The following is a 24,961-nucleotide window of genomic DNA, read 5'->3' as shown; positions in this document are numbered from 1 at the left end:
TTAGGAAATGTACAAAAAAACAAATGTAACTCTGACCCTAAAAAGCATATGTGTCATGTGGTGTGATGTCTGTACTTACGGTCTGAGATCCATACTGGGTGCCAAATATGCCAAGCGGTCAAAATAGATGTATTTCCACTTGGTCGGTGCTGCTGCCCCACTCCTGGCCCTCTGCTGTCTTTCCCGCCGGTACTGGTCGCGGATGCTGTGCCAGCGTCTCATCACATCCTCAACTGCAATGTGAAGTGAAAAGTGACTGTAACCTTTGTGAATTGTGCCAAGCAATATTCCTAACATTTCACATAGTCACGTGGCCTAGTAGGGGGTGGTTTTTAGCTACATTTTTCTTTAGCAAACAGGGATACCTACATACACAGTATAGGATTGTAGGGGCTCCATTTCAAAAAGCTCACTTCTGGCCTTTAAGCTGATTGGTAAAAATGGCAATTACTTACAAATTTGTTGTTGCTCCTTACGTGGCCGTTGGGCATAGTCTGGAAACATGTCCACACAGATGCGCCTCTTTGCGGCCCCGGTCAGAATAATGGGCATCTCGTTGGTCCCAAAGTTCGGGCCTTTCCTGGACCAACACAATTAGGAGCTCCACATTAATGTGGCTAGACATGACACTGCAGGACTCCGTGGAGGTGGATCGCCCGCCAGGGCAGTGGGGTACTCGGTACCGGGCCGGTATCTCAGAGGGAAGTGTCACAGTAGCGATGACCCGGTCCGTGGCCCTGGGCACCCATGTAAAAGGGATTAAGTGATGGAATAGTTTATGAGTGAGTGATTCGTGATGCCACCTGTGGTGTTCGGCAATGAAGTTGTTAAGCCGACGCTGCAGACAGATCCTCTGGAACAGATGGTGTGGTGTAGCAATGATGGTGTAGCCCTCCACAGGTAGGGCTGTAGTCCCAGGGCAGAGTAGATTAAGAAGATAGGTGTTAAGAGAGAGAGTGTAGTGTCCGGCACCGAGATGTAGCAGTGCTGAGTGGGTTGGCGCAGTAATAAGCGGAGGACACCAGGGCATGTAGTTCCAAAGCTTTACTCAGTCTGTTGAGCATACAGGTGCCCGCCTCGGTGCCGTGTTCTCCAGGTCAGGGCTCAGCCAACCTCCAGGCAAGATGAAGTATTCCCTTCCAACACTTTGCCAACATATGTGCCTTTTCTGAACGTCTCCCTTTTGCGCCTATAGTGAAGTACTCTCAGTACTGAGTTACACTGGAGTTCCTCCTGTCAGATGTTCCTATGAACTCTACTTGTACGGCAGACAGCTGTAGCCTGCTTCGGGGACTCCTTGCTACCAAGTCCCAGCTCACTATCATTGCTGTTGTGCCCCCAAGTCTTGTGTGGGAATAAAGTGGTGACAACTTCTATTCCTCCGGTGTCTGCTGCAGGACCATTAGTATCCATACAACCTCGGGGACCGGACCCCGGCCTTGCGCTGTGAACTTGGGAAGGGTTCTGCTCTAACTCTAATCCTTAGTCCTCCTCTCCTTACGTTCCGTACTAATCCTTCTTTCTTATGGAGAGAGTCAGACTTTCCATCAATATCTCTTTCCTGTGCCAGCGGACCCAGGTCACTGAGGTCGGCTGCAGCACTTCCTTCATCCATCCCACTCAGGGGATCTTCACTCTTCCACTGACTCTGTCAGACTGACTACATCCTAAACTCTTCCCGCTCTTTTGGTGCCAACTAACTCCACCCGCCTCCCAGCACGCTTCGTGTTCCAAGGAGGGAGCCACCAAAGGGTGCTTTGCTACACTACTGTGTTGTGTGGGATGCAGGTGTTGCAGTGTGGTCAGTTGTCTCCACCTTACCTGAATGGTGGGGCACCACACCTCAGGAGGAGGTGTAGTACCTCTGTGGCGACTGAACCCTCAGGGGCGCCACAGAGGCGTACTTCCTGGATGTCTGGAGCGCTTTTTGAGCTAATTTGCATGTCTAAGCTTCCTGATGATGGATTGGCCCATTTCCTGTCACCTGCGTATTTCTCGCAAGTCACACGTGTGGTCCGTGTGTAATGCGTATTTATTGCGCACCCATATTCTTGCATTGGCGTACTACGGTCGTAATACGCTGACAATCGCAGCATGCTGCGATTGGCACGAACAGTACAAAATACGTGACAAATACGGCTGATGGGAGCTACCCCATAGATAATCATTGGTCCGTGTGCAATGCATTTTTTTAATGCCTCTCACTCGTCCATATTCCTCTCTAGTGTGACGCCGGCCTTATTCTTCAAGCCCTGGCCACCCATCCACACCCTGGTTCGCATAGACATAAGTGAGCTCTCAGTGTTGTTCGGAGAGTCCATGATTGTAAAAATATTTTCAGTAAGACTTATCTGTTATCTGTGGTCAGAGCAGCGGCGTATCTAGGGGGAGGGGGCAGCTGGGGCATTTGCCCCGGGCGCAGCCAGCAGGGGGGGCGCAGTCGGGCCGCCTAATGCAGCGGTCCGCAGTGTCATCCCTGGCGGCTGCGTTCTGCTGCCCCCCCCGGCCTGGGAGTCGGCAGTTCTCTGTGTCAGCTGTCAAGCTGACAGCCGGCGCAGAGTAGAATCGCGTGCCGGCTCCCAGGGAGCAATTGTACTGGCATCTATACATACGCCAGTGAAATTGCAGCTCTGACCGCTGGGTCAGAGCGACGTTAGCAGCGTGATCAGGTCATGTGATCATGCTGCTGACGTCACTCCTCGGCACCCAGAGAGAAACCTGGTGGTAAGTGTGCTCCACTGTGGAGCTGAAGAACCACCAAAGATACGGGGATTTGTAGAGGGGATGGGGGTTAATGTGTGTGGGGGGGATTTGTAGAGGGCATGGGGCTTAATGTGTGGGGATGGGGGTTAATGTGTGGGGGCATTAATGAGTGGGGATGGGGGTTAATGTGTGGGTTAATGAGTGGGGATGTGGGGATGAGGGTTAATGAGTGGGGATGGGGGTTAATATGGGGCGGGTTAATGGATGGGGATTAATGTGTGGGGGGGTTAATGAGGGGGGATAAGGGTTAATGTGTGGGGGCATTAATGAGTGGAGATGGGGGTTAATATGTGGGGGGGTAATGAATGGGGATTAATGTGTGGGGGCGTTAATGAGTGGGGATGGGGGTTAATGAGTGGGGATAAGGGTTAATGTGTGGGGGGGTTAATGAATTGGGATGGGGTTAATGTGTGGAGGCATTAATGAGTGTGGATGGGGGTTAATGAGTGGGGATAAGGGTTAATGTGTGGGGGGTTAATGAATTGGGATGGGGGTTAATGTGTGGAGGCGTTAATGAGTGGGGACGGGGTTAATGAGTGGGCATAAGGGTTAATGTGTGGGGGCATTAATGAGTGGGGATGGGGGTTAATATGTGGGGGGTAATGAATGGGGATAAGGGTTAATGTGTGGGGGCATTAATGAGTGGGGATGGGGGTTAATATGTGGGGGGGTAATGAATGGGGATGGGGGTTAATGTGTGGGGGCGTTAATGAGTGGGGATGGGGGTTAATGAGTGGAGATAAGGGTTAATGTGTGGGGGTTAATGAATTGGGATGGGGGTTAATGTGTGGAGGCGTTAATGAGTGGGGATGGGGGTTAATGCGTGGGGGGGTTAATGAATGGGGATGGGGTTAATGTGTGGGGGGTTAATGAGTGGGGATGGGGTTAATGTGTGGGGGTATTTGGAGTGGGGATGAGGGTTATTTAATGTGTGGGGGGATTTGGAGTGGTGATGGGGGTTAATGTGTGGGGATTGGGTTATTGTGTGGGGGGATTTGGAGTGGGGATGTGGGATTTAATGTGTGTGGGGGGATTTGGAGTGGGGATGGGGGGTACTTAATGTGTGTGGGGGGATGGGGGGATTTGGAGTGAGGATGGGGGGATTTAATGTGTGGGGAGATTTGAAGACACAAAATGAAGAGTATGTATGAGGAAACAGTATGGGGGATTGGTGCAGACAGTATGGGGAGCGAACGGGTTAATGTAAGTGGACACAGAATGGGGAGTGAGGGTGATGGGATGTGTGCAGACACAGTGTGGAGAGTCGGGTATGTGTGAGCAGACAGTATAGAGAGTGAGGGGGTAAATATATGAGGAGACAGTATGGTGAACACGAGGGATGTTAGAGGAGACAGTATGAGGAGGGAGGGGAATAGTGTGAGGCGACAGTATATTGCAGATATTTGTATTTAGGGGCATTATAATGACACTTCTATCTTTAAGGGGATCGTGTGGAGATTTGCTGCAGAAGACCGGAGAAGATGGAAGTCTGCAGAGACGGCTGGTGATGAGAAAACTCATCATGGGGTCTGGACAAGAAGAAGAAAAGAAGGAGAACGACTCCAGAGATGACGACATCTATAAAGGTATCTGGATGTAAAAGTTATTTGTGACACTGACTAATTCTCAAGTTTTTATTTATGTTAGGAACATTAAAGGGGTTGTCCAGGTTTGTGATGAGTCTGCAGTCATTCCTTGTGACTGCAGACTTCTGAATTCTCACAGTGCTCACTGAACGCTGTCAGGATTCTCTCGTGCCGGTAATTTACATACATGCGGTCACATGCTGACTAGACATGTGTGGCCTCACTCAATGAAATTGAACAGAGCGAGGCCGGGCACGTCTAGTCGGAGTGTTGCCAGAAGTATACAAATCACATACTTGTGCTGACATGATTGTACATTGGCAAGGGAGAATCCTAAAAGTGTGTAGTGCATTCGTTGTGAGAATTCAGAAGCTGCAATGTCAGGACTCAGCTCTGCAGGTTCCAGTACTCTTCACATGGACACTTCACTCATATGCGATTTTCATAGTTATGGTCCTGTGACAACGAGCTTCTCATCCTGCTTCTCTCAGTTTTTTACTGAACATTGAGAGCATTAGGGAGAGCAGCTCGTGGGTACATGACTAAGTGTGCAAGTCGCATATGTACTTGGAGGGGGGGGTGCCTAACCGAATTCTTGCCCCGGGTGCCAGAAAGCCTAGATACGCCTCTGGGTCAGAGGTAACATTTGTGGAAAGTATGAGGCACCGCTGCTCATCAGTACCGGTCCAGTGAAACCTCCTGTCCAAATGAATAAGGGGCATAGCTTTATTTCATATTAATTGCAATGCATCAAATATTTCCTGGATAAATCTTTGCAAAATTTGAATTAAATTTGCAAGTTAGAAATCATCATTATTATTTGTTTTGCATTACAAATTAGACTTTTTTTTTGCTTTGTTTCCCAGAAAACTTTTTAATATCCAATGGTAGGACTGTTATTCTGAAGAAAGAACATCAAATAAATGAGCCTTTCCTCTTTCACCCTTGCCAGACCCCTTTGAAACATCAGCGGCCCCCTCCTCTGCCTCACCTTAATCCCACCCTCTCCTCCTGTTAGCAGTCTGGTCTGAGCTGGCTCCTCTGTGAGTGACCCAAAAGTTGGCTGAACTTCCCCAGATACTGCACACATAGACACTCACTTAGCCAAGGGGAAGCTCATCATGTAAGGAGGGGAACATGGGGCTGATGCTTGATTTACAGCGCAGTAGCTTTAGGGGAGTGTAGTATATGGGCTGCACATTTTAATGCAAACTAAGCAGAAGAAAGGACTTTTTCAACAGATACAAAACATCTGGAGAGCATTCCAAGAGAGACTCCAGACAGTGGGGCTGAGCAGGAACCATGTAAACCTGATACCTCTGAGCTGTGAAGTGCTGGGATCCTAAGGAATAAGAGGCAGCACTGCCTGCCTATGGAAAGGAGGACACAAAGGCCAGGACTGCTGTGGGTGGCTGCACAGTGCTTCTCTCCAAGACATGGTATGGGTGGCTGTGGGTGACCCTCAGGGTGGGAGTGTGAATGCACATCTTATTCTCCAGGAATCAGCTTGTCACATCTGTCACACATTTGTCCGATAACCCTTTAACTGTCTGGGGAGAACAAGCCGGTCCCTTTGTTTTAGATACTGCGCATTATTATGAAGTAAAATGGTAAAGATAAGCAATAAGCCTTTTTTTCTCAATGTAGTTGCATTTTGAACAGTTTTTTTACCATCTTTTGTCATTTCATAAAATAGACTTTTATGCCGTTACGTCCCAAAAGAAATGTTTGACTGTTTAGACTATGTTCACACGTTGCATTTTTTCAGCATTTTTTTAACCTGCAGGCAAAATCTGCTCTCCTGGCGGTAAAGAAGCTGCTTGAAAAAAAAATAGTTTTTGATGTGTTTTTGCTGCGGATTAGAATTGTCATTTGTCTGCAGTATGTTTAATAAGGTTTAGTTTTATTCACTAAATAAGCAGCAAAAATGCAGGATTGTGGGTTTTTTTGCAGCGCTTTTGAACTTTTTCATTGCTTTCTATGGCAAAAAAAACGCTGCAAAAACGCAGAAAGAAGTGAGCTGCTGCAGTTTACAAAAACGCAGCAGTTTTCCAATTCAGTCAGAAAACAAAACAATTGTATGCATGAGAATTCTGAAATCCCATGGCTTTTGCTGGTACTGTAAAAATAAGCTTTTAGTTTGCAGAAAAAAAACAGCAAAAATGCAATATGTGAACATAGCCATAGTGTCGTTAGAAAAGTTGATATAGACTGTAGTCACAAAAAGAATAATCTTTGGTGAAGAAACTCAACAATAAAAGTTCACAACATTTCTGTGGCTTGTGCCATTTACCTGTACACGCTGCAGAAACAATCTGAAACTGATTTTCGGTTGTAGAAATTTCTTCTACAAATCTGCCACATGTGAAGAGACCCCAAGGCTATGTTCCCACGATGAGTTTTTGGTGAGATTTTTTCAGACGAGTGTATGATGGGTTCTTGTGAAATACAGAACAGGCCGCCTAGGACAGTACACTGATAAATCGAGTCATTGGTGTAGCAAACTATTTTGATCCATCAATGGGTACGGGAAAGACGGATCACATATAGATTACCAAACCTATAGCATCAGTTTTGTACAGATAAACTGCAGTTATTAACATAAGAAACTATTTTGCAGTTTGTTATTTACTGAAATGTTGATGTAAAAAGAAGATGACAATGCGGATGAAAAATTGTCCATTTTTTCTGGATGGAAAACTGACTTGACTACATACTCAGTCTCATCTGAATTCAGTATAGTGTGTGTAGCTGAGGCAGCACTTACAGCCATGAATCTGTATGAATAAGTCTATATCAGGTTTTCACATGTGGACGCTGCAATTTTTCACCATTGTTCTGCTTGGCAAAACTGTTTATGCTCTGCTACACAAAAATAGTCTTTAAGTCTAGCTGAAGTTTTCTTGCAGAGACATCAGACTTTCTGATTGTAAAGACTGGGTTTTACGTGTACAGACATCCACACTAATCATGAGCACGTTAATAGATCCTCTTAAGGATCATGCAAATGACTATATTTTCAGTATAAGGCTGGGGTCAGACGTGCGAGAAACTCGCACAAGTCTCGCCTGTCAATACCCGGCAGTGCCGACGGCACTCTGGACCGTATCGTGCGGCTGCATAGAAATACATGCAGCCGCACGCTCCGGTCCCAAGTGCCGGCGGCAGTGCCGGGTATTGACATGCGAGACTCGTGCGAGTTTCTCGCATGTCTGACCCCGGCTCAAGTGGGAGCCGCCAAAACTTTGGATCGCACTCTGGCAAATGTTATTCTATGGGGCCATGGGCGTAACAGTCACAGTGGTCGTCTGGCGGGTCAGGCGTCTGCCGACACTAGCAGAATCGTTATCTGGATGTGTCTCCTTGGATGCACATCCTGTTGAAGTGTAATGCGGCACACAGACACATCGGATCTCTGCCCGGCAATACACACTGCTGCACAATCAGGGGCCAACAACTGATGTTGGTGTGCACGTGACGGGGTGCATGGCAGTGATGACATAGGCTCCCGTCACAAGCCAAAGTCAGCTGCCTGCTTCTGAAGAGGACGCAGTGGCGCGAGAGGGCAGGGAAGGTGAGTATTTATATATTTAGTGGCCATCCTAATACAAGGATGACTATGGTCTGTGCATTATACTTTATGGATGACTTTTGGGTGCATTATACTTTATGGATGACTATGGGAGTGCATTATACTTTATGGATGACTATGGGAGTGCATTATACTTTATGGATGACTTTGGGGTACATTATTCTTTATGGATTACTATGAGCTGCATTATAGTACATGGATGACTATGGTCTGTGTATTACACTTTATGGATAACTATGGGGTGCATTATACTTTATGAATTACTATGAGCTGCATTATAGTACATGGATGACTATGGTCTGTGTATTATACTTTATGGATGACTAGAGGATGCATTATACTTTATGGTCGACTATGGGCTGTGTATTATGCTACATGGATGACTATGGGCTGTGCATTATAGTATATGAAGGATATAACCAAAGATGGAAACATAATGATTGAATACCCTGCAGTTAGTAAATAAACAGCAATAGTGCACAAAGATAATATACAGTACTTAGTTAACATGATTTTTTGTCAAAACAATGCAAAAGCCATCCCACCACTCCACGGTTATCGTAGCTGGGACAGTCCTAACTCTAATATTAAAAAAAATTACTGTTTGTCAAGTGACATGCATGTGGACAAGGGCTACGAAGGACTGGGCCCAGCTAGTGGACACACAGCCATGGGGAACCACATTAAGTTAGGGGTCACACTGGCGAGGAATACGGCCGAGTGAGAGGCGCTAAAAGCACGCATTAGACACGGACAAATGATTCTCTATGGGGTCCCTCGCACCAGCCGTATATTTCTCCTCCGTATCCTACGCTCCGTGCCACTCGCAGCATGCTGTGATTGTCAGCGTACTACGGCCGTAGTACGCCAATGCAAGTCTATGGGTGCGCAAAAAATACGGATTACACACGGACCACACATGTGACTTGCGAGAAATACGCACCCGGTGTCTTTTAGCAAAGCCGGCAATTCAGTGCGCTATACAGTAAACTCACACTGACAGGTTTAATAAAGAAACAAAAGAATAGATATAGACACATAGAATGCATATATATATATATATATATATATATATATATATATATATATATATGTGCATTCTATGTGTCTATATCTATTCTTTGGTTTCTGTTAGAAACCCTGTCATAGGGATCCATTATATGTCCATTTTGCAAGCCTGCGAGAAAATCTCGCCATACGGATAACATACGGATGCTGACATGCGCAAAATACGCGACCACACCTTGATTACGGATGACATACGGAGCACTGTTTAGGGGCCATTCATCCGTATTACGCATGTAAAATACTGACCGTATTTTGCGTTGGTTAGTGTGACCCTGGCCTTAATATAATGCCCAGCTCAAAGGAAAGGCAGGCCACTCCTTTATAGGCACAGGGTACAAATAGACTGAAAAAAAACTAAAGATATGAACTGAGCTATAAACTGATGTGCATGCAGGATGTAAGCACATGTTCACACTAGTCACTGAACAGAAAAAAGGATGTGAAGGATATATGCTATGTATTATACTAATATGAATGACTATGGGCGGTGCAGTATATTATATGGAGGACTATGGGATGCATTATAATATATGGAAGACTATATATACAGTGGGGAAAAAAAGTATTTAGTCAGTCAGCAATAGTGCAAGTTCCACCACTTAAAAAGATGAGAGGCGTCTGTAATTTACATCATAGGTAGACCTCAACTATGGGAGACAAACTGAGAAAAAAAAATCCAGAAAATCACATTGTCTGTTTTTTTTTCATTTTATTTGCATATTATGGTGGAAAATAAGTATTTGGTCAGAAACAAAATTTCATCTCAATACTTTGTGATATATCCTTTGTTGGCAATGACAGAGGTCAAACGTTTTCTGTAAGTCTTCACAAGGTTGCCACACACTGTTGTTGGTATGTTGGCCCATTCCTCCATGCAGATCTCCTCTAGAGCAGTGATGTTTTTGGCTTTTCGCTTGGCAACACGGACTTTCAACACCCTCCAAAGGTTTTCTATAGGGTTGAGATCTGGAGACTGGCTAGGCCACTCCAGGACCTTGAAATGCTTCTTATGAAGCCACTCCTTCGTTGCCCTGGCGGTGTGCTTTGGATCATTGTCATGTTGAAAGACCCAGCCACGTTTCATCTTCAATGCCCTTGCTGATGGAAGGAGGTTTGCACTCAAAATCTCACGATACATGGCCCCATTCATTCTTTCATGTACCCGGATCAGTCGTCCTGGCCCCTTTGCAGAGAAACAGCCCCAAAGCATGATGTTTCCACCACCATGCTTTACAGTAGGTATGGTGTTTGATGGATGCAACTCAGTATTCTTTTTCCTCCAAACACGACAAGTTGTGTTTCTACCAAACAGTTCCAGTTTGGTTTCATCAGACCATAGGACATTCTCCCAAAACTCCTCTGGATCATCCAAATGCTCTCTAGCAAACTTCAGACGGGCCCGGACATGTACAGGCTTAAGCAGTGGGACACGTCTGGCACTGCAGGATCTGAGTCCATGGTGGCGTAGTGTGTTACTTATGGCAGGCCTTGTTACATTGGTCCCAGCTCTCTGCAGTTCATTCACTAGGTCCCCCCGCGTGGTTCTGGGATTTTTGCTCACCGTTCTTGTGATCATTCTGACCCCACGGGGTGGGATTTTGCGTGGAGCACCAGATCGAGGGAGATTATCAGTGGTCTTGTATGTCTTCCATTTTCTAATTATTGCTCCCACAGTTGATTTCTTCACTCCAAGCTGGTTGGCTATTGCAGATTCAGTCTTCCCAGCCTGGTGCAGGGCTACAATTTTGTTTCTGGTGTCCTTTGACAGCTCTTTGGTCTTCACCATAGTGGAGTTTGGAGTCAGACTGTTTGAGGGTGTGCACAGGTGTCTTTTTATACTGATAACAAGTTTAAACAGGTGCCATTACTACAGGTAATGAGTGGAGGAAAGAGGAGACTCTTAAAGAAGAAGTTACAGGTCTGTGAGAGCCAGAAATCTTGATTGCTTGTTTCTGACCAAATACTTATTTTCCACCATAATATGCAAATAAAATGAAAAAAAAACAGACAATGTGATTTTCTGGATTTTTTTTTTCTCAGTTTGTCTCCCATAGTTGAGGTCTAACTATGATGTAAATTACAGATGCCTCTCATCTTTTTAAGTGGTGGAACTTGCACTATTGCTGACTGACTAAATACTTTTTTTCCCCACTGTATAAAGCTGAGTGAGTGTATGTGTGTGTGTGTCAAGCCACGCCCACTCCACATAGCTCCACCCACTGGCAGCTGGAGAGCGCGTTTGCAGAGGGAAAGTTCAGGACACGGGGAGAGAGCGGGACACGGATGGAGAGCGAAGCTGCGGAGGGATAGAGCGGGATGACGCATGGAGAGTGGGGCTGTGGAGGGAGATCGAGATGGCAGGTGGAGAGCAGGGCTGTTAAGGGAGAGAGCGGGACATGGGTGGAGAGCTGGGCTGCTGAGGGAGAGAGCGGGATGGCCAGTGGAGACAGGGGCTGCGGAGGGAGAGAGTGGGACATGGGTGGAGAGCGGGACGGCGAGTGTAGGGTGGAGCTGCAGAGGGAGAGAGCGGGATGGCCAGTGGAGACAGGGGCTGCTGAGGGAGAGAGCGGGGCTATGGAGGGAGAATGCGGGAAGGCGATTGAAGAGTGGGGCTGTGGAAGGAGAGAGCTGATGGTGGATGGAGAGCTGAGCTGTGGAGGGAGAGAGCGGGGCTGCGGAGCGAAAGCGGGGCTGCTGAGGGAGAGAGCGGGACAGCCAGTGGAGACAGGGGCTGCGGAGGGAGAGAGCAGGGTGGTGGATGGAGAGCGGGACTGCAGAGGGAGAGACCGTTAGTTACTATGCCCGGGCAACACCGATCTCTCCAGCTAGTGGGAGATACATTATACTTCTGCCATGGGGCCCCATGACTTCTACGTATGCCCCTAGTGAGTATAAAGGTTTTTTTTTACATTAAAGAACCGCGTCAGAACGGGGGGACATATACCAAGGTGGGGGCTATATTAAGCAGGATGGGGCTTATTATAAGGGACATATACCACAATGAGCTATTAATGTATACCAGGGTGGGGCCAAGTTGATGGACATATATACCAGGATGGAGTGTGTCTATATATACTGTATGTGTGTGTGTATATATATATATATATATATATATATGTATATATATATATTCATTCAAGATGGAGGGCGCCCGGTCTAAATCTTGCAAGGGGCCCATCAGACTCTAGTTACGCCACTGTATGGGGCCGTGCACATGTCCGATATTTTCCTCAGAGTGGCTCGATGGAATGCACTCGCCGCCCATGCAAGTCAATGAGTCTGTTGAAAACGTCAGACTGCACTCATATGACATGCGAGCGTTGTCCGATTTCCACAGACTGACAGAATGGAGAAGATGGAGACATTCTTTTTTTACATCTTCTCATCTGAGAAAATTGGAAAACATTATTCTCACACTTTGATCAAACTCTAATCAGAGTTTGATCAGTGTTTGATTAGCATAATCATTCCGATTCTCTTGGATGAGAGCATATATGCTATTATAACCATGGCCTTATTAGTAGAAATGTCACGCCGCCTGTCACGCCGCTCTCACCTGGGGGGCGGGAAACCCGGGTCCGTCGTCACCACTTCTGGTGCCGCGGCCACTCCGGGGGTCCCGTCGGGTGCGCACATGCACCTCTCTCTCCTAGTCCCATGGTTGTGCTATGTTCCCAGTACCCACGCGCGTTCTTCTCAGCTCTGTCTCCAGTCCTGTCCTCTCTATGGTCCTGGAGGACCTGACCCTGAAGTCCAAGTGCTCAAGGCAGCAAAGATTGAGACAGAGAGACTCCTTGCCAGAGAAAGTAAAAATAATCCCAAAATATTCTTTAACTACATAAATAGTAATAAGCTAAAAAATGAAAGTGTTGGACCCCTTAAAAATAGTCTGGGTGAAATGGCAAGTTAGGATAGGATATGGGTTGAACTAGATGGACTTAAAGTCTTCCTTCAACCTTAATAACCATGTAACTATGTAACTATGTGCTATATCAGGCTACCTCTTCCTATGAGAGGTTCCTGATTATTGTTGTGCTTCCTGGCTTGGTCTGCTTTGTCCTTGCATGGCTGTGCGCTGTATTCGGGTCCTCTGGTGGTCTGTTGTGCCTCCTGGCACATGCTCTGTCCCTGTACTCTGCCTTGTGCTCTGTTGTGCCTCCTGCCACATGCCCTGTCCCTGTACTCTGCCTGGTGCTCTGTTGAGCCTTCTGGCACATGCTCTGTTCCTGCACTGTGTTCTGTCATGTCCCTCGGCACACGCTTTGCTCTATGCTCTGTTATGCCTCCTGGCACACCTTCTGCCTAGCCTTGCACTCAGGCGTGCTTCCCTGCACGCGCTCTAACTCTGTACTCAGGCGTGCTGCTTGGCACGCACCCTGCTTTGCTCGCTCCCGGGCATGCTACTCTGTGCACACCTTACATGCCCTCGTGTATCCGCTTTGCACTATCCTGAACCTAACGCACTCCCGTGTACACACCTTGTATTGTCCTATACCCTACGATTCCCTGTATCCACGCTTTGCATACTCCCTGTTGCTAGACACACTCACTTGTGTCTCCTGTGAGCCGGCCACCTGGTTCCAACAGTCGTGGTACTTCACCCCCTTGGGCTTGACCACCCCCTGACACTCCTTGTATAGGGGGTGGTCCTCACTAGGTCAGCTCACCCTAGGTGGGTGGGTGCCGCAACCCAGAGGGTCCACTCCAGGAGTCATCACAGTATAATCAGGCCATGGACCCCGCTGGTACCATGGACTCCACCCAAAAGGAACTGTTGTTCCTAGGGGAGAGTCAGATTAGGATTGTGTCCTCTCTGAAAACTATGGAGTCCCGTTTGTCGGCCATTCAGTCCGCTAATCAAATTAGGATTATGGCCTTTCTGAAATCTATGGAGTCCCGTTTGTCGGCCATTCAGTCCTCTGACCCTGTGAGTATTTCCCCGTTGGCCACTCTCCAACAGGAGCTCACTCAGCAACGCAACACCTAGTCCCATATTCTCAACTATATGACATCGCTAGATAACCGGCTCCTTTCTTTACAATCTGTTGCCTCTGTTTCAGCTTCGACCTCGCACTCGTTACCTCGTCTATGCAAACCACCCCGATATAGTGGTGATCCCAAATTGTGTTGGAGGTTTTTGAAGCTATGCCTGTTACATTTTGAGCTCTCACCGCAGCACTACCCCACTGATCGCGCTAAAATATCCTTTATAGTTTCACACTTGAAGGCGGAGGTGTTAGCGTGGGTGAATCCTCTCTGGGAGCGTGATGATCCACTTATCTCTTTGCTTTCCACCTTTTTGGACACCTTCCGCAAGGTGTTCGATGAGCCGGGTCATCTGGCTTCTTCCACCGAGTCCCTTTTTAACCTCCATCAGGGTACTCTATCGGTAAGACAATATGCCATCCATTTTCGCACCTTGTCCTCGTAGGGGCCTTTTGGCGTGGCCTGTCTGGTCGGATCAAAGATGAACTGCCAGGTCGGGATACTCTCACCTTTTTAGAGGATCTGATCTCTTTTGCGACACGCATTGACCTGCGCTTCTAAGAGCGTATACGTGAGGAAGCCACAGAGAGAAGATTCCCCCGTCTCACTCTGTCTACTTGCAGTCCATCTCATCTCCTTCGCTCCTGTTCCGAGAAGCCGGGAAACTTCTCCGCTGAGGAGTGGTAGGAGAGGCCTCCCTAGGTATACGTGATTCCTCTCCTCCCCTGATCGTGTCCTGCTGAATTTGTACTCTAAGCTCTATTCTGAAGAAGCTTATATAGACTGCGGCGCGGCGGAGAACTTTATTAGGCTCGAGGCGGTTAAAAAATTCCGGATTCCTGTCAGATCCCTGGAGACTACTCGGATGATTGCTTCGGTCGATGGTAAACTCTTGCAGAAGACCGTTGCCTACATCACCGAGGAAATTGAGATGCAGATTGGAGCCCTGCACCAAGAAAAGATCTCCTTCCATGTCTTGTCGATTATGCCCCACGGGCTTCTTCTTGGTCTCCCTTGGTTACGGACTCATGAGCGAATCCTGGAAAGGCGGTCGGACGATATACTCCACTGGGGACCATCCTGTCAGAAGAAGTGCTTGTTGTCTGTCCATCCCATAAACTTTACCTGTCCGTCCTCGGCACCTGCAGATCTGCCGTCGGCTTACTGGTCTTTCGCGGATGTCTTCGACAAAAAGGAGGCCGAGACGCTGCCTCCACATTGACCATACGACTGCCCAGTTGACCTCGTTCCTGGCGCTACCCCACCTAGGGGCAGAATTTACCCGCTTTCGCCTGCTGAAACCCAAGCTATGTCTGAGTATATCCAAGAGAATCTAGCCAGATGTTTCATCCATAAGTCCTCCTCACCTGCAGGAGTGGGATTCTTCTTTGTCAAAAAGGATGGCTCCCTCCGTCCCTGCATAGACTATCGAGGGCTGAACGATATCACGGTCAAAAACAAGTACCCACTGCCACTGATCCCGGAACTCTTTGAAAGGCTAAGAGGAACACGAATTTTCACCAAGCTGGATCTTCGTTGGGCCTACAGCTTGATCCGTATTCATTCCGGTGACGAGTGGAAGACTGCTTTTAACACCCGAGACGGTCACTACGAGTACTTGGTCATGCCCTTCGGCCTCTGCAATGCCCCAGCGGTATTCCAGGAGTTCGTGAATGACATCTTCTGGGATATGCTGTACTCCTGCGTGGTAGTCTACTTGGGTGATATGCTCGTTTTTCCCCCAGATCTGTCTGCTCACAGAAAAAACATACGCCAAGTCCTCTTGCGCTTGAGGGAGAACCGCCTTTACACCAAGCTCGAGAAATGTGTCTTTGAACAGATGTCCTTGCCATTCTTGAGGTAGGTTATCTCAGACTCTGGTCTACGTATGGACCCGGCGAAAGTGTCTGTCGTTCCTGATTCTCCACGGCCCCATGGGGTGAAGGCAATCCAACGCTTCCTTGGCTTTGCGAACTACAATCGGCAGTTCGTTCCCTATTTCTCTTCATATTGTTAAATTCCCTGCTTTACCAGCCCTCTATACCCTTAGTCACGTAAATGCATATTTTAAAAAAGTATTTAGAAATTCAATTTTTCTTATGCAATGGGGCGTTTATCATGCCTCTGCGGGCATGATAACATGATCAGCTCCGTGTAAATCTTGGGCATGCATTCAGTTTTCTTCAGCCACGTCATTGCGGCTTTGTAGTCAGGTGAACGCTTCCCTACTTCAGAGGCACACTGCGCATGACCGGAGGGCCACAAGATGACTCATGTACACTGAGGAGCCGAAGATCAGCAGGGACAAGAGGAGCTATCTGTAAGCACTGCTGAAGGAAGCCACTTGAATGCACAGGATTTGCGGAGAGCTGGAGATGAGGTCGGCTCTTGTAAATCATGTTCTCACGTCCACAGGAGCAAGCTAGTATGCATAGAGGGATGACTAGTCTGGGGAAACTAATGCCCCATCAACTAGTCAGAAGGTTCATTTCTAGAGTTGAGCGAAACGGGTCGAAAAAATTCAAAAGTCGCCGACTTTTGGCAAAGTCGGGTTTCATGAAACGAAACCCGACCCTAGGATGAGGTCGGCCACGAGGTCGGCGACTTACGTGCCAAAGTCGCGTTTCAAAAGTTTGTTTTGCGCTCTTTTTCAGCCAATCAGGATCCACGGACACTGTGGGCAACGTGATGACCTAGGCACGGGTCACCACCATCTTTCAGAAGGGCATGCAAGTGATTGGCTTGCTTTGGTGGGCGTCGCAGGGGGTATAAAAGGGCGTGCACGCCGACCGCCATCTTACTTCTGCCGATCTTAGTATAGGGAGAGGTTGCTGCTGATTCTGTAGGGAGAGCGTTAGGCAGGGAAGAAGACAAAAAAACTGCTTCTGCTGCTAGCGATTTGGCCTGCACAACACACAAGTCACTGTGTGTGCAGTGCAAGGGGAGGCTATATTGTGGTGTATCAGTGGTGTTGGTTGTTGGGCTGCCATTTAAGGCTTCCTGACACGCTGGCATTGCTGTTTACCCACTGCTCCGCAAACTGCTTTTTTAAAAGCAATCCAATCTCCCTTATCCTCTAGTCACTTTTGTCACAGCTGTGCCATCGAGCGTGTCACATAGCGCTCAGATATCAGTTGGCCTCACACAATCCACAAGTGTCCAGTGTCCAAAAGTGTAAGCAGAGATTCAAAATCTCCATTATCCTCTCGTCACTTTGGTCACAGGCAGCTGTGCCATCGAGCGTGTCACATAGCGCTCAGATATCAGTGGGCCTCACACAATCTACAAGTGTCCAGTGTCCAAAAGTGTACGCAGAGATTCAAAATCTCCATTATCCTCTCGTCACTTTGGTCACAGGCAGCTGTGCCATCGAGCGTGTCACATAGCGCTCAGATATCAGTGGGCCTCACACAATCCACAAGTGTCCAGTGTCCAAAAGTGTACGCAGAGATTCAAAATCTCCATTATCCTCTCGTCACTTTGGTCACAGGCAGCTGTGCCATCGAGCGTGTCACATAGCGCTCAGATATCAGTGGGCCTCACACAATCCACAAGTGTCCAGTGTCCAAAAGTGTACGCAGAGATTCAAAATCTCCATTATCCTCTCGTCACTTTGGTCACAGGCAGCTGTGCCATCGAGCGTGTCACATAGCGCTCAGATATCAGTGGGCCTCACACAATCCAAAAGTGTCCAGTGTCCAAAAGTGTACGCAGAGATTCAAAATCTCCATTATCCTCTCGTCACTTTGGTCACAGGCAGCTGTGCCATCGAGCGTGTCACATAGCGCTCAGATATCAGTGGGCCTCACACAATCCACAAGTGTCCAGTGTCCAAAAGTGTACGCAGAGATTCAAAATCTCCATTATCCTCTCGTCACTTTGGTCACAGGCAGCTGTGCCATCGAGCGTGTCACATAGCGCTCAGATATCAGTGGGCCTCACACAATCCACAAGTGTCCAGTGTCCAAAAGTGTACGCAGAGATTCAAAATCTCCATTATCCTCTCGTCACTTTGGTCACAGGCAGCTGTGCCATCGAGCGTGTCACATAGCGCTCAGATATCAGTGGGCCTCACAGAATCCAAAAGTGTCCACTGTCCACAAGTGTGTGCAGAAATTCTAAATCTCCCCTGTCCTATAGACACCTTGTACCTTGTTTTACATTACTATATAGTTTGTTGGATTTTGTCTACATTTCTACCAAAAATGAGGAAGGCTGGTGGAAGAGGCCGTGGAATTGGGCGGGGGTTGGCAGCTGGTAATGATGGTGTTGGATCTGATGGTAGAGGCAAGAGCAAAAAAGGACCGAATGCAGGAGGTGCTGACCCTGCGTCATCGTCTGGCTACATAAGGCCTCGAACGCTTAGTTTTCTAGGAGTTGGCAAACCGCTTTTAAAGGCAGAGCATCAGGAAAAAGTTTTGTCTTACATTGCTGACTAAGCCTCCAGCTCTATCGCCTCCTCTTCTTCAGTTGTAAAAAGTAAAAGCACTGAGTCGTCATTGGAGGCTCATGTTCATGAACCACACCTTTCCTTGTGTCCTTCACCCCAACCAAGATTGAAGGATGACGCAGGCCATACTACTGATTACTCCATGGAGCTGTTTTCACATACCATGCCTGGATTATCAAGTCAAATGGTGAATTACCCAGGCCAAGATGAATCTGACATGGAGTGCACTGATGCACAGCCGCTGATGGATGATTCTGCTGGTACATTCACTCAGAGCACTACATTGTCCTCGCAGTGTACAGAGCCAGATTTTGACCCTGATGAGACTCAGGTGCCCCTTCCCGCACACTATACCACCATACAAGGTGACACAGAGAAAGGTGCACATGACATAGAAGAGGAGGTGATGGATGACCCAGTTGTTGACCCAGATTGGCATCCATTGGGGGAAGAGGGTGCTGCTTCCAATAGCTCAGATGAGGAGCATCCACAGCAGACATCGACATCGCAACAGCTGTTATCTGGCAGGCCCGGAGCACTCCAAAGACAGGTTCCAAACATCAAAAGAGTTGCTGGACAGCTTGTCCAGAGGGTCAAAAGATCACAGCGTGCTAGGCCGCAAAATGTCTGCCAAAGTAGGAAGAGTGCAGTGTGGCACTTTTTTGAACAAAATCCTCATGATCAGGCCAAGGTTATCTGTAAGAAGTGCGCAAAGACCTTTAGCCGAGGGAAAAATTTGAATACCAGTTGCATGCTTAGACATTTAACCAGCATGCACTTGCAAGCGTGGACACAACACCAAACCTCAAGTGCCACATGTGCAACTGATCACAACGAAGGTAGTCAGCAACGCTACATTGTTTCCCCCACTGTAAGCCCACCGGTTAGCACAGCAGCAAATGTTGAGGTGTCGTTGCAAGGCCACAGCAGTCAGGGAATCCCACTGTTATATCAACGAAAGACTGATTCTAGGCCATCAGAAAGAACACCAACTCCATCACCATCATCAACCCTCTCTCAGTCCGCCCTGTCCACCGCTACTTCCACCATATGCAGCTCTCAAGTCCAGCTCACCCTCCCAGACACTATGAGTAGGTCAAGAAAGTACTCAGTCTCTCATCCGCGTACACTGGGTTTGAACGCCCACATTGCCAAACTAATCTCGTTTGAGATGATGCCCTTTCGGTTGGTGGAAAGCACAGCTTTCCGCGAACTCATGGCCTATGCAGTACCACGCTATGACCTACCCAGTCGCCACTTCTTCTCTCGCAAAGCCATCCCAGCCCTCCACCATCATGTGAAAGACCGCATTGTCCATGCACTCAAGCAGTCAGTGAGCGGAAAGGTGCACCTCACAACTGATGCATGGTCCAGTCGGCATGGCCAGGGCCGTTACGTGTCCATCACTGCGCACTGGGTTAATGTGGTGGATGCAGGGTCCACAGGGGACAGCGGTGGTGGGACAGTGCTGCCTAGCCCACGGTATAGGAAACAGTTGGCTGTAGGCGTTCGACCCTCCTCCTCCTCCTCCTCCAGAAGCGAAAGCTCGTCCACAGAGCGCAGTCGTACGAGCACTCCATCTGCAGCTGCCACTGTTGCACACGATGTGTCCCCCTATCGAGCAGCTAGTGGAAAGCGTCAGCAGGCTGTGTTGCAGATGATGTGTTTGGGAGACAGACACACCGCCGAGGTGCTGGCCGAGTACTTGAAGCGACAAACTGAGTCATGGCTGGGCAGTGTACATCTTGAGGCAGGCAAGGTAGTTAGTGATAACGGCCGTAATTTTGTGGCAGCCATAGCCCTTTCAAAACTCAGCCACATACCTTGCTTGGCTCACACCTTGAACCTGGTGGTGCAGTGCTTCCTCAAAAATTATCCGGAGTTAACAGCCCTGCTCCAGAAGGTGCGAAGACTGTGCGCGCACATCCGCCGGTCGCCTGTACAGTCCGTTCGTATGCAGAAGCTGCAGCGATTGCTCCACCTTCCCAACCACCGCCTCATTATCGACATTGCAACAAGGTGGAACTCCACCCTGCACATGGTGGAGCGGCTGTGCGAGCAGAGGCAGGCCATAATGCATTTGTGGGAGGATACACGGCCAGGCACTTTGAGAGCAGACATGGAGTTGACAGGCGTGCAGTGGTCGAAGCTGAAAGACCTTTGTAAAGTCCTTCAGTGTTTTGAGGAATGTACACGGCTGGTAAGCGCAGACGACGCCATCCTAAGCATGAGCATCCCACTTATGCGTCTGCTCATGCAAACTTTGACGCACCTTAAGGAGCAGGCGTCTGCAGCCAATGTTGATGAGGAGGAAGAGGAGGAGGGAATCCTTGATGACATTCAGCCATTGTCTGCTCAGGGACCTCTCCTGGACGAGGTGGAGGAAGAAGAGGAGGAGGAGGATGATGGGGATGATTACTTAGGGGAGGAGGATGCATCTCGTGGGGCAAGTGAAAATGTTGGCGTGGCAAGGTCTGGTACAGGGTTTGTGCGTGACTGGAGGGATGTGGATTTGCCAGAAAGTGCTCCTCCACCCAGCACTCGCAGTGCATCATTGACACCGGGAACATTGGCCCACATGTCAGATTATGCCTTGCGGATCCTAAAAAGGGACCCCCGCATTGCCAAAATGATGAACGATGACGACTACTGGTTGGCCAGCATCCTGGATCCACGCTATAAAGACAAATTACAAAACATCATGCCACAGGAGAACCTTGACCTAATATTGGCTAATAAACAAGCAACTCTGGTAAATCGGTTGCTTGAGGCATTCCCAGCACACAGCAGCGGTGATGGTTCTCACACGAGCCGTACGGGCCGGAGGCAGCTTGGCAGAGGTGTTCGTGGTGCACACAGCAGAAGTGGCGTTGGAGACAGGGGTTTCATGACAATGTTGTGGACTGATTTTTCAAATACCGCTCACACAACTGGTAATACTGCATCGATGGAAAGTGACAGGAGACAGCAGTTGTCAACTATGGTTACAAACTACTTTTCCTCCCATATCGATGTTCTCCCACACAGGTCATTCCCCTTTGACTATTGGGCCGCTAAACTGGACACCTGGCCTGAATTGGCCCAATATGCCTTACAGGAGCTCGCTTGCCCAGCTGCAAGTGTGCTATCGGAAAGAGTCTTCAGTGCAGCTGGATCAATCCTGACAGAAAAAAGGACCCGTCTGTCAACCCAAAATGTGGATGATCTAACCTTCATTAAAATGAACCACGCATGGGTTTCCAAGGATTTTGTCCCACCTTCCCCTGATGACACATAGGGTGACAGAAAAATGGCTTGCTTTGGTCCACCTCTTCCTGGTACTTCACCTATTTCGCCTTTTGCATCAGCTGAATGTCCAACATCAACATATGCCACTTTCTAAAACTCCCTAACTGTGCTGCCTCCCCCCCATGGCCGGGGTAACCACCTAGCGCACGACACCGTGCGAGTGCCGTTGCCCTGGACAGGTGGGTAGGCCGACTCTTGGGCGCGGGCACTGGCACAGGGTCCCTCATAGTGCAATCAAGTGTCTCTGACGGTGGTGGTGCACACCCGCCGTCAGACACACCGCTGTACTATGAGGGGCCCAGTGCCAGTACCGACGCCCACAGTGGGCCCCCCTTGCTTGGGCAGGGCCCCAGCATTTGCAATCTTTACCTCTCCCTGCTCCTCCGCTGTGTAATCTGGGCCGTCAAATCCATACTGTGCCTGACACCGTCTGAGCCTGCCTCCTGAGACATATATTTTGAATGTGTACGCTATCCATACATGTTATCCAGGGATACGGTACCCTTTCTAACCTTTGTGCAATCACGTGCAATCCATACTGGGCCTAACACCGTCTGAGCCTGCCTCATGCTGTATAGACATATATTTTGAATGTGTACGCTATCCATACATGTTATCCGGGGATACGGTACCCTTTCTAACCTTTGTGCAATGACGTGCAATCCATACTGGGCCTAACACCATCTGAGCCTGCCTCATGCTGTATAGACATATATTTTGAATGTGTACGCTATCCATACATGTTATCCGGGGATACGGTACCCTTTCTAACCTTTGTGCAATGACGTGCAATCCATACTGGGCCTAACACCGTCTGAGCCTGCCTCATGCTGTATAGACATATATTTTGAATGTGTACGCTATCCATACATGTTATCCAGGGATACGGTACCCTTTCTAACCTTTGTGCAATCACGTGCAATCTATACTGGGCCTAACACCGTCTGAGCCTGCCTCATGCTGTATAGACATATATTTTGAATGTGTACGCTATCCATACATGTTATCCAGGGACACGGTACCCTTTCTAACCTTTGTGCAATGACGTGCAATCCATACTGGGCCTAACACCGTCTGAGCCTGCCTCATGCTGTATAGACATATATTTTGAATGTGTACGCTATCCATACATGTTATCCAGGGATACGGTACCCTTTCTAACCTTTGTGCAATCACGTGCAATCCATACTGGGCCTAACACCGTCTGAGCCTGCCTCATGCTGTATAGACATATATTTTGAATGTGTACGCTATCCATACATGTTATCCAGGGATACGGTACCCTTTCTAACCTTTGTGCAATCACGTGCAATCCATACTGGGCGTGAGAACGGCTGGCGAGCTGTTAAGCAAGCTACAGCACCTGTCCAGACAAGTACAGGGATTCCCTAGCGAGGAGACTTATTTGATTGTTTTCAATGTTGGGACAGCAATTTTTGGGGAGCACTATACTCTGGAGAATGATAGATGGGGCCCACCATACACTGGAACATTCCAAAGGTGGACATCAGACACTGGAGCAGCATTTACAGGGCCCATTATACACTAGAGCATTAGAAATGGGGCCCATTATGTTTGGAGCATTATTTGGGCCCATAAGACAGTGGAGCTTCATCCATGGGGACCAACATATACTGTAGCATTATGTGGAGCTCATCATATACTGTTTCAAACATTATATGGGACCAATGATTCTGTATGGAGAAATAGATGGGCCTCGTCATGAGATGTAAAAAGTGAGGTATTTTTCATTGTACTATACTGCTATTTATCTGCCGTATCGGAGCATGATGAGTTGTGGTATGTGTTAAAGGGGCGCTCTTTCGCCCAGGGCACATGAAAACCTGCAGCCAGCCCTCCCCCCCCACAACTTTAGCCAAATAACCCCCATTTTTCAGTGCGTAACTTATATTATGAAGTTAATTAAGGTTGACAAGCTTAAGTAAGAAGAATTGATGCTTTTGGCATTCAAATGGGCACTGTAGGTGTGTTTCCTGTCCTCCTCTCACTGCCGACTTTTATTCCCCATTGACTTACATTGGTTTTCTTGTTTCGGGACGACCCCGACTTTTCCCTATAATCGGACGATCTTGCTCGACCCGACTTTTGGAAAAGTCGGGTTTCACGAAACGAAACGCGACCCTAAAAAACCAAAAGTCGCTCAACTCTATTCATTTCTTTTGCATAAGAAAAACTAAGGGTATAAAGAGCTGGTAGACAGGGAATTTAGCAATACTTAAACAAATGCTGGTGAGTTGGAGGGCATGGTGGATCTGTCAGGTTCTTTTTAAATCAGCAGTTCTTTCTATTAGGCCAGGTTCACATTGCATTATGGCAGTCCGTTTAACGGATTGCTTTACAAAGCGGCATTAACGCGATGTAACGCATCCGTTAACGCACCCATAGATTGCCATAACTGAGCGCATCGCTAACGCATGTCATAATCAGCATGCGTTAGCGATGTGCCGTCATGCTGTGACGGAACCTCGGACGCGGTCTACAGCGTTCGAGGGTCCGTCACAGCATAAACGCGATCAAAAGAAGAAACACAAAAATTGAGCTTGGTTTGAGTTGGTACACATGCAGCATATAATTGCATGTTTACATGGCCAAAAAGCATACAAAACCTACAAAAGACAAAATGAAAAAACCCTGCTGTAATTAAATAAGTAAAAAGCAAAAGTGCATTTAAATCATACAGAGTTCTTAGGTTCTTAGTAATACTGTGTTTTGATCAAACATAGCATAAAAGCTGTCCCACCATCGACATTTTTCATTTTGTCGGTTTTGTATGCTTTTTGGCCATGTGAACATGCAATTATATACTGCATGTGTATCAACTCAAACCAAGCTCAATTTTTGTGTTTTTTCTTTGTATTTTTGCATTCTGTGCAAGCTGGGGTCTGGCCTCCCTCTCCTGAGCTGGAAATTGTATTTAAAGGCTTCCCCTGACTGGTGTCCAGTGGTTGGGACCCGATCCTTGTCTGCCCTTATTCACACAGACGTCAACTTTGACACATGATAAGGTTTTTAATATTAGACAGTGTAGGACCGCCCCGACCACAGAGTCACCTTGTCGATGGTGGGATGGCTTTTATGCTATGTTTGATCAAATACAGTATTACTAAGAACTCTGTATGATTTAAATGCACTTTTGCTTTTTACTTAATTACAGCAGGGTTCATTTAGTCTTTTGTAGGTTTTGTATGCGATCAAAAGAAGAGTAGT

The 24,961-nt window shown here is 47.8% G+C and overlaps 1 protein-coding gene across 1 annotated transcript in view; it reads left to right on the top strand.

Moving 5' to 3' along the window:
* Positions 1 to 5,458: 5,458 nt before the first annotated feature.
* The window catches only part of GASK1A (golgi associated kinase 1A), a 127,502-nt gene continuing 107,999 nt past the window's right edge, over positions 5,459 to 24,961 (top strand). The window contains exon 1 of the mRNA XM_073569083.1: positions 5,459 to 5,788. Coding sequence (XP_073425184.1) covers positions 5,786 to 5,788 — 3 coding nt within the window. The 5' untranslated portion in view covers positions 5,459 to 5,785. The remainder of the gene's footprint in view (positions 5,789 to 24,961) is intronic.

The sequence above is a fragment of the Dendrobates tinctorius genome, unplaced genomic scaffold (assembly GCF_039654945.1).
Source record: "Dendrobates tinctorius isolate UK_male_01 unplaced genomic scaffold, ASM3965494v1 ptg000005l, whole genome shotgun sequence".
NCBI classification, from domain to species: Eukaryota; Metazoa; Chordata; class Amphibia; order Anura; family Dendrobatidae; genus Dendrobates; species Dendrobates tinctorius.
This window is presented reverse-complemented; position numbering and strand designations above follow the sequence as displayed.